The sequence below is a fragment of the Sinocyclocheilus grahami genome, unplaced genomic scaffold, assembly GCF_001515645.1.
Source record: "Sinocyclocheilus grahami isolate Dianchi unplaced genomic scaffold, SAMN03320097.WGS_v1.1 scaffold7.1, whole genome shotgun sequence".
Taxonomy (NCBI): Eukaryota; Metazoa; Chordata; class Actinopteri; order Cypriniformes; family Cyprinidae; genus Sinocyclocheilus; species Sinocyclocheilus grahami.
This window is the reverse complement of record NW_015505186.1, coordinates 1775745-1792592: the sequence shown is the minus strand read 5'-3', so window position 1 is coordinate 1792592 and position 16848 is coordinate 1775745. Positions and strand designations below refer to the sequence as shown.

Genomic DNA, 16848 nt, shown 5'->3' with positions numbered 1-16848 from the left:
ACAAAAACCAATGTCTTCTCTCATCCTCATTCAGGAAGGGTGTTCAAAATCAAGGGTGTCATCACTTGTACTACTAAAAATGTTATCTACATGATAAAATTACCATGTGGGTTAGCGTATATAGGAAAGACACAACATGCTTTAAAAACTAGGGTAGCAGAACATCGAAGCAGTATACGCACAAATGATAAAAAAAATCCAGTAGCAGTGCATTTTAACTTAAAAAGACATAACCTTTCCACTTTGAGGTATATTGGAATTGAACATGTTAAATTGCCTAGGAGAGGTGGTGATGTCAACAAAATTTTATTAAAAAGAGAAGCTTACTATATTTGTACACTAAATACTCTTTCCCCTAAAGGGATGAATTTAGAACTTGATCTTAACTCATGTTTCTAATTGATATTTTTTGTATTGAAAAGTGAATGTTGCAGCCTCATTTGTGCTCAAATGTGTGTGTTCTATAGTTATGTACTTACAGCTTCTAGGACAATTAATTAATTATACATTATAAAAAGGATGGGGGACTGTTTGGGTCTTGTTTTATGACTATTTGGGGATTTCTTTTGAAAATTACTGTAAAAATACAGTAAAACACTAATTGTCAAATATGATTTTATTTTAGAATAACGGTTTTCTATTTATATATATTTTAAAATGAAATTATGAATTATTCCTGTGATGCTAAGCAGAATTTTCAGCATTATTACATTATTATTATTATTATTATTATTATTATTATTTTTTTTTTTTATATGCTTTATATATTTTCTTCTGGATTCTTTGATGGAAAGAAAAAAATCTAAATATAATTTTTTTTAACAATGTAAAAGTCTGCCGTTACTAATTTAATGTGTCCCTGCTGAATAAAATTATTAATTTCTGACCCCAAACTTTTGAATAGTACTGTATTAGGAATTTTTTTTTTTTTTAGAATACAAAGCTAATTTTGAGTGACTGTCAATGGAAACAACCAAATGGTGTATAATGACACTTTCCAGCAGGGGCAAAACAGGCTAGCCTTGACTCCTTTGCTGAAACCTGCAATCATCTACATGAATGGACTTTAACTTTTTTAGCTTCTGCCTTGTGTCTAGTTTGTTTTTAACCCGGCCATATGCACTTACGATTCTCCTTGAGGAACTCCAGTGTGAATGTGCTAATCCTACTGTTCAAAAACACAGAGAAAGAACTGTTAATGGAGGTTGAGTGAGCGAGGAGAGTGTGAAACAAAGTAAATCATACACCATCAATGAAAGATTGTGTGGTCGAGCTCCCAGCCGCTGTTCATGTAAGTCTCCTGAGTTGGGAATATGCTAGCAAACAGCAAATGGCAGCTTGATCTCCAAATATAGACATTACAACCGTTTGCTCAGCCAATCAGAGAACAGCAGCTATGGTAATGTAAAAGTGGTGTAAAAATGAAAGAAAATTTAGGCTTTTATCTACATGCATTTTACTGTGTGATGATCGTATGTGTATGGATTCTTCTGGTTTCTAACAGGCCTGGAGATTTTTTTTTCTTCATTCTCTTTCCCATGAGGCTTTGTGGTGCTGAAAGCTCATATGAGTGCAATCAAGCCTTGATTGATAGCTCCTGTAGTTCACAGATTTTGTCTTATGCTGCTGTTATTTTTCAGTGAAAACCAGAATGTGCAAACATGCTTAAAAAAAAAAAGTCTGTACAGTAAAACAGTTGTTTGTTGACTTCAAAAGTGAGGTGGGGTTTTTGTGCCCCTAGTGTCAAAAAAAAGGAATTGCTTTTATTTGGTGACTTATGGCGCTTTTCCACTGTGTGGTACGGCACGGTACGGTTCACTTTTGGGGGGTTTTCCACTGGGTACAGTACCTGGTACTTTTTTTAGTACCACCTAGGTTGAGGTTCCAAGTGAACCGTACCGTTACCAAAACGTGATGTGTAAACTCTACTGATTACCGATTGGCTGGAGAGAATCGTCACTACCTGCGTCACTGAACTTGCGACACAAACACAACAGAACCGCTAGATATAAATCAGCACAGCCAGCGAAGGATCGAACGCAACCATTTTAAACAAGCGCACCTTTTTTAACAACCAAAAAGTGGCTGTTTCGTTGTCTGTTGAGGAAGTGCAGACGTTCCTCTCATTGATAGCAGAGGAGCGGATCCAGCGAGCTTGATAGGACGACGCGGAATGAAAAAGTTTTTCAGGAGTCTCGGCAATAGAGGCGGTGCAACTATAACGACATGTGAATAATCCCGCCCACTCTAAAGCGGTACTGAACTGCAGTGGAAACGCGTGCCGAGCTGTGCCGTGTCGTACCGTACTGAGCCGTGCCGAGCCGAGTCGTACCACGCAGTGGAAAAGCGCCATTATTTTTTTATAGGTTTCCTAAACACTCTACAGTCTACTGTCTGCAGTTGGTTGGACAAGCAGATAAACTAAATGTCTGGGACTGTATTAAAATCAATCTAATCCACTTTGACAGAATATTTGTACCCTCTTGTCTTGGAATGCCTTTCAGGTGAATCAAAAATTTCACCATACCACTGTGATTGTACAATGGGTATTGAAACCATTTGGTGTGGTTGTAAAACCAGATGAGTCAGAAAATGAGGCACCAAATGAGAACCACGGTGCAAACAAAAACAGGCACAATGAGGCGACCCATCTGCAGTGTTATTAATCTCTTAACAATCCTGTTCTTTATAAAAGTTTATCTTAACAAGCCCATTGCCTTTGGGAAATAAACAAACAATACAAAAACAACTCCTGACCTCCCTTTGGTCCAGCAGTCCTGTCATGAGGTTTCAGTTTATGTGTTCTCTAATTACCGCAAATATAAATCTGAAATCGGTCACCATGTGAGATCATCTCCCCTTCACATGCAGCAATTCTGTTTCCATTACATCTGAGTGTGGGTGTTTACATATGTCCGCTGTCATCCTTCATTTGATTGACCTAATTCCATTTATTTGAGTCAAGATCCAATCACTGATTGCGTTTTAGTTTGGTTTTGTTATACAATTGCTCAAAACTTTTCAAATTCAAAGAAATAATTCCCCTAGAAATGAAAATGTTGTCATCATTTACTCATAATTTTGTATCATGTTCTAAATGACTTCTTTTTGAAGAACATTCATGCCTCTCAATACAATCAAAACATCTTAATGTGTGTGTATATATATACATATTATATATACACAGAATCATTCTCGTGTAAATATATAAAATTATAAATAATAGAAGCTACACATTGTCAAATTAACAACTAGACTAAATGTTTTAGATTAAAATCAAAAAACTCTTTTTGCTTCATCAAAAAGAGTCATAAGAGTCACTTGTTTTGTAGTATGAACTATACAGGTCAATTTATATGTTGCTTGTTGAGAGCAACAGTCAGAAAAACACAATAAAAGATTCAGTGTGCCCTTTTTGACTTTGTATATATATATAGGCTGTATTTGGCTTTCAATGAACTTGCCCAAGAAATTAATGAGTGACGAACATATGAAAAGTAACCCTCTAAATTGGTTAGTGATTTGACAGTGTTACCCGCCACAGCGGATTCTTACCCACATTTGTCGGGTTGGTGGGTGTTAATTTCAAACCATAATATTATATTTAATTAAATATATTTGTATGTATTTTATTTATTTATATTCTCTTTGCAAAGAAATGTGATTGGGTAAAATAAAAACACTCTAAAATCTAAATTCCCAGTAATTTTTTTTGATAATTTCTCTACAAATGCAAAGCTTGCAACCAGTATTTTGAGCTGTTGCAAATTGCAATGTTGTTTTTGCAGGTGAGAATGAGTGTTCAGTATGCTGGTGCAAGTACCCTCAGTTTCAGACAGGAAGTCAGGGTACCCAGTCACTTTAACACAAACAGCAGCAGTGTAGTAAATGGCCTTAGCGTTGTGTATCTTGTGTTACACAGGTCCTCATAAATATGTCATTAGGTCCTCGGCTGGTTCTTGTATCCCGTGTTTTGATGGATTTAGAGATCCCGAATCCCACTGCGTTATCCCTCCTCTACGTATCACCGTGGTCTTGTCACAAAAAAATCCTCTGTTTGTGTTTCCATACTCACTGTATCCTGCAGAAGAATGAAAAGTAAAAGGAAAACATATTTAGGATTTTTGGAGGTGGCAGTCAGCAGCTGCAAAAGTGCAGCCGTTCGGGGAGGTTTTCAAGTTGTGTTTGTAGTTAATGAACACTTCAAAAGTCTATCCTCTCCCAGTAGGCTGCAAATGCTCAGACATCTTCCACTCAGAATAACACACACATTATATTTTTTTCTCCTTCTCTCGAATTCTTCAGAACTCTGATCCAAATTGTGTGTGCTGCCTTCATAGGCGGCGACCAATGGTCTAGCAACATTTGTTTTGTAGATGCCACTTGGTTTAATATTTTGATAATGTAATAACATTCATATTTATTTATTTATTTTTAAATAATTGTCTTTATAACTCTTGGCTTTTTATTCATGAGGCATCAGACTGCAAAGAGGAAAGAAGGCATGAGGAAGGATTGGAATTGGATTCAAATGTTTGAGGCAGTAGGATTAATTATTTTATGTTTTTTGATTCTTTTTATTTTATTGTTTCAAAATTAAAGGGATAGTTCACCCAAAAATGTTGTCATTAATTACTCACCCTCATGCCGTTTCAAACCCTTAAGACCTTCGTTCATCTTCGGAACACAAATTAAGATATTTTTGATGGTATCTGAGAGCTGTCTGACCCTGCATAGACAGCAACACAACTGAAATGTTCCCAAGTCCAGAGACGTAGCAAGGAGATCGGTAAAATAAAAATGACATCAGGGGTTCAACCGTAATTTTACGAAGCTACGAGAATACTTTTTTTGCGCAAAAGAAAACAAAAACTGACTTTATTCAACAATTCGTGGTGATGCAGAGGAGACGAATTGTTGAATAAAGTCGTTTATTTTTTTTTTCTTTTGTGCACAAAAAGTATTCTCGTAGCTTCGTAAAATTACAGTTGAACCCCTGATGTCACACGGATTATTTTACCGATCTCTTTGCTACGTCTCTGGACTTGGGAACATTTCAGTAGTGTTGCTGTCTATGCAGCATCAGACAGCTCTCAGATACCATCAAAAATTGTATTTTATTCAACAATTAAGCACATTAAATTGATCAAAAGTTAATGTTACTAAAGGTTTCTGTTGCAAATAATTGCTGTTTCTTACTTCTTTCTTTCTGTTAATCAAAGAATCCTGAAAAAAATGTATCACGGTTTCCACAAAAATATTAAGCAGTCTGACTGTTTTTTGACAACAATAAGAAATGTTTTTTTTAGCTCCAAATCAGCATATTCTAATCATTTTTGAATAATTTCTGAAATTATTCAATTTCTGAATAATTTCATGTGACACTGAACACTAGAGTAATGGCAGCTGGAAATTCAGCTTTCAATCACAGGAAAAAATTACATTTTTAAATATATTAAAATAGAACACAGTTATTTTAAATTATAATAATATTTCACAATATTACTGTTTTTACTGTATTTATGATCAAATAAATACAGCCTTGGGTGACTTCTTTCAAAGACTTCTGACCTCAAACATTTGAACAGTAGTGGTAGTTTGTTTACAATAACGTTCATGATAGGAGCATCATATTCCTTCTTTAAAAATGGCTTTAACTAGCCTTAGGTGGTTAGTTGGTCTCCCATCCCTGGCTGGTTGGTTAGACTGATCTGTTTAGATGTTTTAGATGGATCTTAGGCACTTTTCAGCTGGGAAACCAACTATCTAACAAGCTAAACACCATTTTGTTCATACAAGGAGACCAGCTAGACCAACTTAAATGTACCTGAAATATGTTTTTAGGGTTGAAATGTACCACATCCTAGAATGACACCAGAAATTGTTTGAATGAGTGAGAATGAAAGACTTCTTGACTCCCATTCGCCCTCTCACACACTTGTGAGTGATAAAGACGCCAGTACTCGAGATGCCCATACCACACACACACTCCATCTGGCTTTGATGTTTAAGTGCTTAGTGTTTGTATAGCGGCAGCCTCTCCACCTGTTGAAATGCTGTTTTCTCAGAGGGTGAGATGTCCACAGGACCTTCTATTGATCTCCGCTGTCCTAGTATGTTGGTGGTCTGTCATTTTCTTTGGAGTTTTGCCATTTTGTTTTCAAACTTTGTTTACCATATGAGCCTTTTTGGTTCCAGTTTTTTTTTTTTTTGGTTGGCCAAAGCAAAGAATGAGTCACCTCACTTTTGTCCTCTCACTGTTGCTCGAACCCAAATGATTGTGACGTGAAATTAATTTGTGGAGAAGCATACCTTACGAACAAACATGCGAAAGCACAGCAAACACAATACGGCATACAATAATTCCAAGTTAATTTGTGTAACAATATCCCACACAATTTCAATCCAAAGACTCTAAAAGCCTTCTGAAGCCTACATATGCTGGGAATATTATCACACGTCTTTCTTAGGTGGTTCGTCAAGTCTCTGTGAATGACTGTGAAGTCTCTTCCTTTCCAAAAACGAATTGGCAAGTTTCTGGACTTCTCTGCATGTCAAATTTCAGGATACATTTACACTAATAGCTGACACTCTCCCTCAATCACATAAGCGCTACCTGGACAGCACGAAAGGTCAGCGAGGGTCTGAAATTCCTGCAAAGTGTATCAGTTACTGTGCTTAATGAGCAAAAATCTGTTTTGAGTTTTCCCTCAGGCTTGAGGTTATGCGAAGATGATTACAGATCAGAGCGTTCACCACTGAAACAGCCATGTTGTCACTTCTCCCTGGCCTCAGGTCAGTTTTGAGCCTATTAGGGCACTTCAGGCAATCAATCAGCCCATGCACGCTCACCACACTGTACCGGTTATTGCTATGCTAATTTAATTATTCTGTACTTTCTCATTACTGGCGATTAGAGCAGACTGTGATTTTAGTGTGTGAGAGGATGTGAGTTTCATGCCTTAAAGGTTTGTGGCTTTTAGTCCATGTGTGCTTGCTTTGAAGATAATCTATATGCTAGTGTACAACTAATCTTTGGATTTTTGTATTTAATTAGACACATTTTTGTTTAATCAAATGTTTTTTTAGAAGAGCTATTTATGTATATATGTATTTATTTATTTGCTAACTTTATTTAATTTAATTTTTTCACCTGACATTTGTTTCTGTTTTTATATTTATGATATTTACGTTTTTTATAACGTAAATATCATCTGATATTGATATATTGTACATTATTGGATATTTAATTGGGCATGTTAATTTCTGCCTATTTTTACATGTAGATTACCTTTACTAGGGGTTGACCGATATGTGTTTTTCAGGGCCTATACCGATTATTACAGATCAAGTAGACCAATAACCGATATTTTGAACCGATATATATGTCTGGTGAAAAATTAAAATTAATGTCAAAGTTAAGAATAACAAGGGCTCTGTCAAAAAACATTTTTTAAATGCTTTTAAATTATTTTATCGGCAAATCAATTTTGAAAATGACTGATACCGGTAACCATAAAATGCTTGATATCGGCGCCGATAATCGGTTGATCCCATAACCTTTACTGTCATGTCTTTAAAAACTAAATAATTGAATAACTACTAAATGTAATCTTAAGAATATCCAAATGAAAAACTTTCATAATTTTAATAATGTTGTGATGCCTAAATTCAGATTTTATTTTAAAATTTTACATTTAAAATTTTTTATTTTATTTTTGCACGAAGTAGTATACTATTTAAACATCAACAACATTGTGAAAATGATTTTTTCCTTATCAGTATCAATCCGTGTATCAATCCCTACTTTTTTCCTGTAAAAAATCTTGTAGCGTGCATGCGCGCTTTTGAAATGTTTAGCTATGTGTTAAATGTCATACGTCTGTCGTGCCAGTGTCGTTGATAGTAAACACGCAAGATCTAGGTCTTTTCCCACCGTATAAGGGCTCAAGCTATCTGAAGATAGAGGTGTTATCTCAATCTCTTTGATTGACACTTCCTCAGCTGCCAAGTGCAAGAATACAAGATCCAGTAGATCCTGGAGATTTCATTGCTATCACTTCCACTCCATTTCCCTAGCACCCTGTGGTGTGCACTTATGTCTCTGTATATAAAGACATCAAATTGATTTCCTTGCTGTGTGTTTTTGTAATTGCATCATGTTTGAGTGTTTATTTAATCTAAATATGTATCCACTGGACCCTGGAGGCCATGATTCATTCAAACATTTGGAGATGCTCCTCCGTCCTGCTCTGCATTAAACTCTGCAGTTCTGGTTATGATAGGGATCACCACCACCAATCATAGAGTTTAAAGACATAATGAACTTTCCCTGCGTGTTATCTCTTCTCTCACTCTTTCTTTCTTCTCCTATCTGCTCTCGATCTCACTTTCACCCTCGTCAGATCACTGGTCCTCATTAGTGCATTTGGCTCACTAACAGTCCCGAAAGCCGCAGGGCTGTAGATGTAGATTAGATAGATCTGCTGTGGACTCATCTGTGCTGGAGAAGCTGAGGGAAGATCTGGCACTGATGTCTGCCTTAATCTGCTTTAAAAAAATCATCCCTCTCTTTTATATTACATTAATGTGAATGTTTCTGGCATGTGCTTTCTTTCCAAAGTGTTTTACAGGGCAATGCAAAAATATATATTATATTTGTGTCTGATATGACACACACACACACGTATATATGTTTGAAGTCAGTACATTTTTTTTAATGTGTTGGAAATAATAATCCACCATTATGTTGTCTCTTTCCCCAGAAAAAAGAGAGAGAGTGTATGCAGCTACGTATCGGGATTCTGAGGTGTGAGTTGGAGAGACAGAGGAAGGCGCTGGGGAGAGAAATGGACCTGATGCAGAAAGAGAGAGTGCAGCTTGTAAAGAAAGGTAACCAAATTCCACAAACCATCCAAGTAATGAGAGATCTGTTCTACTTGGGTTAATAAAAACATCATATGTATTCAAATGCTTTTTCTTCCTTTATACTATTATACACCAGTGGTTCATATCCCCACACATCTGCAATCAGGCAACATTCTCTTCCAAAACTGTGTGTCAGACTGAATGTGTTGTGAAACTCTTCATCTTATTTTTCACTGATGTAACTTCATGCGTGTTCCAGAACTTTGGAGGACCGTATAGCGTTCCATCTGCTAAAATGTATTTCCAGATTTAAAACGCCGGCTGTCCACATTCTCATGTAAATGTAATTCCATGCCTTGAATTGAGCAAGGCAGTTGTTTTACATCTAACCAGCCTTCAAGCAGAGTCCAGCACACAATATTTTTTACTGTTCTCACTTAAACTGCAAAAATTAGCAGGAAGCAACAAAATTGCAGCCATTCAGAACATATTTGATGTTTAGTGATGTATTCAATAATTTGTGATATCATTCAAGTTGATATCTCTATCTACCAACCAACCAAAAACAAAACAACAATTCAGTGATGTATAAAAAACACAAACCGCATTTGTTTAGCAGGTGAGTGATTAGCAATAAAGATCATTTGCCATGTTTTACACACCTGTCGCAGCAAACGTTTGCCAAAAAGATTTTATTATCTTGTAATAATGTCAGGAATTTAGACTCAATGAATTGCCTAAATGCTATTGTTTACCATTAATTGTGTAGTTTGCTGTATTCAAATGATGTCATCCTTTTGGAATCATGTTGGGAATCTGACTTTCCATTGCACTTCTTTAGTGCTGTCAAATGATTAATTGCGATTAATCGCATCCAAAATAAATGTTTTTGTTTACATAATATATATGTGTGTGTGCTGTGTATATTTATTATGTATATATAAATACACACACATGCATGCATATAGTTAGAATATATGTAATGTTCATATATTAAATATATTTATATATAATATGAATTATGAGTATAAATTAGTGCTGTCAAATGATTAATCGCAATTAATCGCATCCAAAATAAAAGTTTTTGTTTACATAATATATATGTGTGTGTGCTGTGTATATTTATTATGTATATATAAATACACACACATACAGTAAATATTTTAAAAAATATTTACATGTATTTACATGTAGATATTTATATTATATCTAAATATATTTAACATAAACAACATATTTTTCATAAATATATACATGCATTTGTTTGTATTTATTTTATTTATTACAGTATACTCATATATTATGTAAACAAAAACTTTTATTTTGGATGCGATTAATCGCGATTAATCATTTGATAGTATTAAAAATAAATACATGGAAATATTTTCAAAATATATACTGTATGTCTGTGTATTTATATATGCATAATAAATATACACAGTACACACATTTTATGTTAACAAAAACTTTTATTTTGGATGCGATTAATCGTTTTACAGCACTACACTTCTTTAAGAAGGAACTTGGATATTCCATTTTCGGAGCATTTTTTTATTCTCTTTCAGAGATTTGAATTTGTGTGGTACTGCCCAATCAAATGACGTATACATTGCTTGTCATGACTGATTCGGGCAAATGTTTTGCTAAATATTATATACATGCCTATTTAAACCATGTTGTTAGTCATATTTTGTCATTTTCTATAATGATAAATCCCCTTGTAACAAAATGGCACTTCTGGAGTGGCACTTCCTCCACCACCCATGTCACACACACTTTAGTGGTCTCATTATTCTCTTCTGTTACTCTACACTGCTTCCATCAAAGATTCAGACTGTGCAGGCGGACATTGAACATACAGAGTTTATCCAAAGCTAAAGTTCCTTACCTCCCCATTCGTCACAGCGTCCTGCCATTCATGTTTGATTTCTGAATCCCGCTCTTTTTATTTTGCCAAATGTTGTGCATGGGCGGGAGGTACGGAGAGGTGAGTTTGATTGATTGTGTTTGACTAGAGGGTTGGGCTGCATACTGTGGGTGCATAAAGAATACATATATGCACGCTTGCACAACCATAATGATGGAGTGTCCTGGCACTTGCCTTCCCACAATGCATTGTGTTCATGACCTTCTAGTGTGTAGAAACAAACAACAGATTTGGGGTTCAGGGAAAGGTCTGTTCTAGATGGATGACGTCTGCCCAACAGCCTCTGTCGAGAGAAGCCTGTCCTGACTGGAGCTGAAGGGAGCAGCCCATTCACATTCACACTCAGGAAAAGACTTTTGAAGAGCTGAAGGAAAACATTATTTGAACTCGAGTAAAAGGAAAAGATGGCACAACGCTTGACCCCCCGCCCACTTCATTCATTCTGAGATTTATTGGTCTTTCGTTTCTTTCTTTCTTTCTTTCTTTCTTTCTTTCTTCCTTTCTTCCTTGGCACAACGCTTGACCCCCCGTCCACTTCATTCATTCTGAGATTTATTGGTCTTTCGTTTCTTTCTTTCTTTCTTTCTTCCTTTCTTCCTTCCTTCCTTAAAATTAGTCAATATCGTAAGGTATGCACTTAGCATTTGTTGATGTGTAAGGTTTTTCTATTTAGTGTTAACAGACAGTGTATAAAAAATGTGTATTTGGTCTTCCCTTTCCCTTCTTTGCCAACATCTCCTCATTAAAATATATTCAGTGGGTTATTATTAGTAAAGAAAAGGGAGAAAAGCGCTCTCTTCAGGGAGTGACATGAAAGAGATTCCAACTTTTTTTCTTTCCCGTCATGTCCCTCTTATTTGAGGCCTGCCTTTCCCATTCTCGCTAACAAATGCCCCACACCTAAATTTCATTTAAACACTAATGGTCCTTTAAGCTGTTGTCAGTCACCACTTATTTTCTATGATACTAACCGGACCAGCACTCCTAGAAACAGCATGAAAGCCTCCTTCCAAAACTACCGTAGTTTATCCCACTTACAAAGGGAGATTGCCAGAAATTGTACAAAATGACTTAAGTGTAACCACGTCTCATCTCTGTTTAATGTACAAAGCTGCAGTCATGTGCTTTCGCACTCCCCCGCTGGTTCTGGTCACTGAGCGCTTCCTCGTTTCCATTGAAGCACAGAATAAAGCTTTGCAGGGTCAAGCTTTCTGTACCGTTTCCCTCGCTTTAATTTCTCGTCACGTCCGTGCACATGTTGTAAATTATGTCCGTAAAAGCGATTTGACGTTGTTATGATTGGTAGTTGCGCTCGGGACCATGGGCCTGTAAACGTCAGATGTAGAGGCACTCCACAAACGAAGAGGAAAATTTAAAGAATTGAAAAATAATATTAGTACAGAGCAAGGGGACACACGTTTACTAGTCCTTTTGTTCATTAGAACACCAGTTTGCTTCAGTTTTCTGTGGTTTAGCTTTTATGTGTATTTTTCATCTCATTATCATTGGGAAAATAAAAAATGTTTTGCCAATTAATATTTTCATCTTTAATTTTTAGTTAATGAGATCAATTGTTTCTCTGGAAGATAAAAGAAGGTATTTTTAATGTTGTCTCCATGGTTGTTTTTGACCTTACAATTAAATCCTCTGTAGTCCAGTATTGTTTTGGTCCTCATTAACTTAATTGTATGGATAAAAACAGCTGAAGCTTTCTTCAAAATGTCTTTTCGTGCTTCACAACCGAAAAAAGATAGAGGGTGAGTAAATGATGACAGAATTTATATTATTGGGTGAACAATCCCTTTAACCTCTGCTGTTGTTTCTCCAGAGCAAACGCAGATGACTTCCTGCCAGTAGTCTTTAAGAAAGGTGTAGGCGGCAAAGAGGAGGCCTTTACCTGGTGCTGACAACTCTGATGGCCGAGAGAGATGGTATTACTAAAGCAGAGTTGTCATAGGGGATCATTTAAAGAGAACAAGTAGAGAACAAAAGCATTTAGACCTTCCAGTCTATCTCTCTGCCTCTCGCCCTTTTTCTTTTTCCTGCTGTCTCGTCCTAATGAGAGGTTCAAGGCTTTGCATATGGGATCGCTTTGCTCCAGCGACAATGAGCTCTCTTCCAATTTCCCTGGTTCACACCTCCCATGTCTTCAGAAAGACAGCACCAGGGTCCAGGTTGTCCCGCCAAGGTTTACTTTAGGACAGAGATCCCACAGAACAGTAAAAGAGAAGAGAATGTGAGGCATATTATAAAGCAGACGCTCTCTGTTTTTACAAGTGCGGGTCAGAACAAAGCAATTTTGCCCCCTTTTTAAAAAAAACAAACAAAAAACAGACAGTCTGCTTTGATTTTCTCTTTCCACACTCATCTTCCCTCATCTTCTTATTTTATGTAAGTGAAGTGGAAAAGAACAGACAAGAATCAACTCTTTAAAGGAATTGTGAACCCAAAAATGAAAATTGTCGTCGTTTACGCTCCCTCATGACATTCCAAACCCGTATGACTTTCTTCCTTGGGAAAATTGTTTTATTTTGAAGAATCTTCACGCAATCTTGACCACATATATATATATATATATATATATATGTATGTGTGTGTGTGTGTGTGTGTGTGTATTTGTTTGAATATATACTGTATGCACTGTATATTTATTGGTCCAAATACAGAGACCTGGGGCACACCACAATTTCAGCCTATCCTCCTTTTGATCTGTTTGTAGAGGGAATTTAAAACCTCCTCCTCTCTTCGTTTCTCACTTATTCATCTCTCTTGCTTTCTGTCTCTTTCTATCTTTTCCCTCTTCTGTAGATATTATGTCTGAAATAATGGACCACAACAGTATTGCATAGAAGTGGGGCTGACACATGAATTCCACAGCAGCTCACTCTCTCTCTCTCTCTCACACACACACACACACACACACACACACACACACGTACATGCTCCTGGCTGATGCTTTGATCACATGAGGGTTATATGGCCAATTGGCCATGCAGGCTAGGTTGGGAAATGTCTTTTGAACACCATCAGCAAAACCCTTAGAGCCAGATAATCTGGGCAGAGTGTATCTCTTTCCAGCAATCAGATGGAGATTTACTGTTCTGTTTTCCTTGAATGTACACAAACACACTGGATTTCTGCACAGAGCAGCAGTTAGAGACAATATTATTTTGTACTTCTGTAATTTGGGGGTTTTAATATGCATTGTTTCTTTTGGAGCTTTGCTTCAAAGTGTGTGTTCAACTTCAGGAAATTGATTTTTATTACACATTTATCTAATACATTTATTTTTCCCCCTTTTCGTTATATATAGGTCACAGTATTTTATTTTAGATTTTTTTTTCATTGTAGTTTTCCATGCCTTCATTTATTTTTTTTCTACTTTCAAATACCTTTCATGTTTAGAATTCATTGTTTCATTGTTATTTATTGTTAATTGTAAAATTAAAAAAAAGGAAAATAATAATTTTAAATGTAACTTTAATTTGAAAACCTGAAAAAATGAAATAAACACACCATTTTGAAATGTGTGTAAAAAAAAATATTTTACCAATCTTTATAAAAATTACAACATTCAGTTGTGGCATCATTTCCACCACAACCAACAATTTTGCCCCCAATAACATTTTAACAAAATTTAGTGTACTCGATTAGTGTACCATGATTGTGATGAAATACATTTAAAAAAAAATAAATATTACTTGTAAATAAGAATATTTTAATTGTATTTTTAAAAAGTTCACAAGGTCAGAGTAGTTCAAGAAAGTTCATCGTTCAAGAAACACCCATAAATGTACTCAAGTACAATAACAGTTTACCAGAGTATTTAAGATTGCGGAGTTTCACAATTTCATCATTAAATTCTTTCAGACTTTTTGTAATCTAAGCATGTCTTATCCTGCTCTGTTACCCAAATTTCAAGTCAGGAGTGTTTTGATTATATGCTCTCGTCTTTTTATTATAATGATGAGCCGTTATATTTATGTAAAAAAACCCTGCAAGCATTTTTTGAATCTCAATTAGTTTTATGTTGCCCTGTAGAGGAAATGTTTTTATAATGATGAAAGACTATGTTTTAAGACGGTACAATTTAATAGACTGCCATCAAAATGAGACACACATACTCACCTGTACAAACACAAATGAGACTACCTGTTCATTCACCTCATTCCCGTCTTTTCTCTCTCTTTTATTCTCTCCACCTGTCTGTTCATCTCCTCAGAGGAGGCGTCGTCTACCAAGCATCAGGGTCTGGAGTCTGAGCGCAAGTCTTTGACGGAGTTACAGAAGGAATGCACTGCCAAAAGGTGAGTGATTGGCAACCTGCAATTATCCGTCCCTCTCTTTTCTCTTTTTCATCCCTCGTTCTCTACCCTCCAGTCCAGTGGTCTCACATCTGTCAGACATTACCGTGATGGGCCGCAGAATCTGGTACTCCTTCGTTCTGTCGTTTTTTTGGGAGCGCTTTGGGAGATTAGACGGTCAACTCAAGCAGACTGAGGGCATGCTGGATATATTTGTGTTTTCCCACCCACTTGAATTGCATCGTGTGACAATAAACAGATTATGTTGTGCCAGCGCTGATGGGTTTGACACGACCCAAAGGGTCACACACAGTGGGTTGACCTCTGAAATAATGCTTTTGTACGACTGGTGGTGTTCCTCAAACTCTTGTTTGAAGCACAGATGTCAGGCCTCGGGTAATGCTGCAATAAACATTGCTATCATTTATGTTATTTTTGTCCATTTTGCCTTTTAACATTTTTAAAAAATAAATATCAGTAGTCAGAAGGGGGAAATGGGATCAGGAAATGATATAATCCAGTCTTGAACTATCTTCACCCACATGATCACCAAGGCTTATGCATCAAGCACTCACTTTCACTGACCACTCCATCAACAACTGATTTTCTTTATATGATTATATATATATTTTAATTATACAAATATAATATTTATTATATTTATTCATATATTTGTTACGTTTATGTAATATATTTGTTTATATTAGCCAACAATTTGCAATAATTCAATTGCATCCTTGCTGAATACAAATATTAATTAATTAATCATTTTTTTGACTTACACCAAACTTTTAAATGATGGTGTATCATGGTTTCCACAAAAACATGAAGCAGCACAACTGTTTTCAACATTAATAATAATAGAAATTAGTTTCTTGAGCAGCAAATTAGCATATTAGAATGATTTCTGAAGGATCATGTGACACTGAATACTGGAGTAATGCTGCTGAAAATGCAGCTTTGCCATCACAGGAATAAATTACATTTGAAAATATATTCAAATAGAAAAAGAGTTATTTTAAGCTGTAATAATATTTCACAATATTTCTGTTTTTACTGTATGTTTTCAGTATTTTTCAGTATTTTATTTGATCAAAAAAAAAAAAAAGCAGCCTTGGTGAGCATTAGAGATTTCTTAAAAAACGTTCTTAATTTACTTTAAAAAAAAAAAAACTTAATTATTCCGAAGTTTTGACCGGTAGTTTATTTATTATAAAATATAAATACAACTTTAAATTCATTCCTCTTAAAAGTATTGCCACTACCATCACACACATTCAGACAGATGTCTCTGGGCGCTGATTTGCATCTCATGCTGTTTTTGGCACATTGAAGACCCACTTCCAGTAAAGACAGATCAAGTTATGTTCACAGTTTAACAGTGGTTGGATAGAAATGTTTTGACCGGATTTTGGGTGGTGTAGAGCAGGCCTGGTGGACCCACATGTAAGCTATAGTCCAGTAAGGAAGGTATATCCTTCATACCTCATCATTACTTCCTTCCTGCCTCTTTTTCATGGCTGTAAATGAATACCACATTATCCTCTATCATTACTCTTCATCTTTCTCCTCAAGTCACAGACCCAGTAGCTGAAAGCTGAACATGAAAAGTAAACATTTTTTCAACCCTTTGCACCTCACCTAGACAGGTCTTGGTTTTAGCTTTGCCTGTCCCCAGCCTCCCCCCGTCCTGAGGTAATGGTGTGTCCCCTTCTTGACATATGTGTCCTGATTAGGTTGTACCACTGG

The 16848-nt window shown here is 36.0% G+C and overlaps 1 protein-coding gene across 1 annotated transcript in view; it reads left to right on the top strand.

Annotated features, from left to right (window-relative positions):
• Window positions 1–16848, top strand: part of LOC107589407 (UV radiation resistance-associated gene protein-like) — a 127368-nt gene that overhangs the window by 28977 nt on the left and 81543 nt on the right. The window contains exons 7-9 of the mRNA XM_016277833.1: window positions 4477–4543; window positions 8766–8892; window positions 15018–15102. Coding sequence (XP_016133319.1) covers window positions 4477–4543; window positions 8766–8892; window positions 15018–15102 — 279 coding nt within the window. The remainder of the gene's footprint in view (window positions 1–4476; window positions 4544–8765; window positions 8893–15017; window positions 15103–16848) is intronic.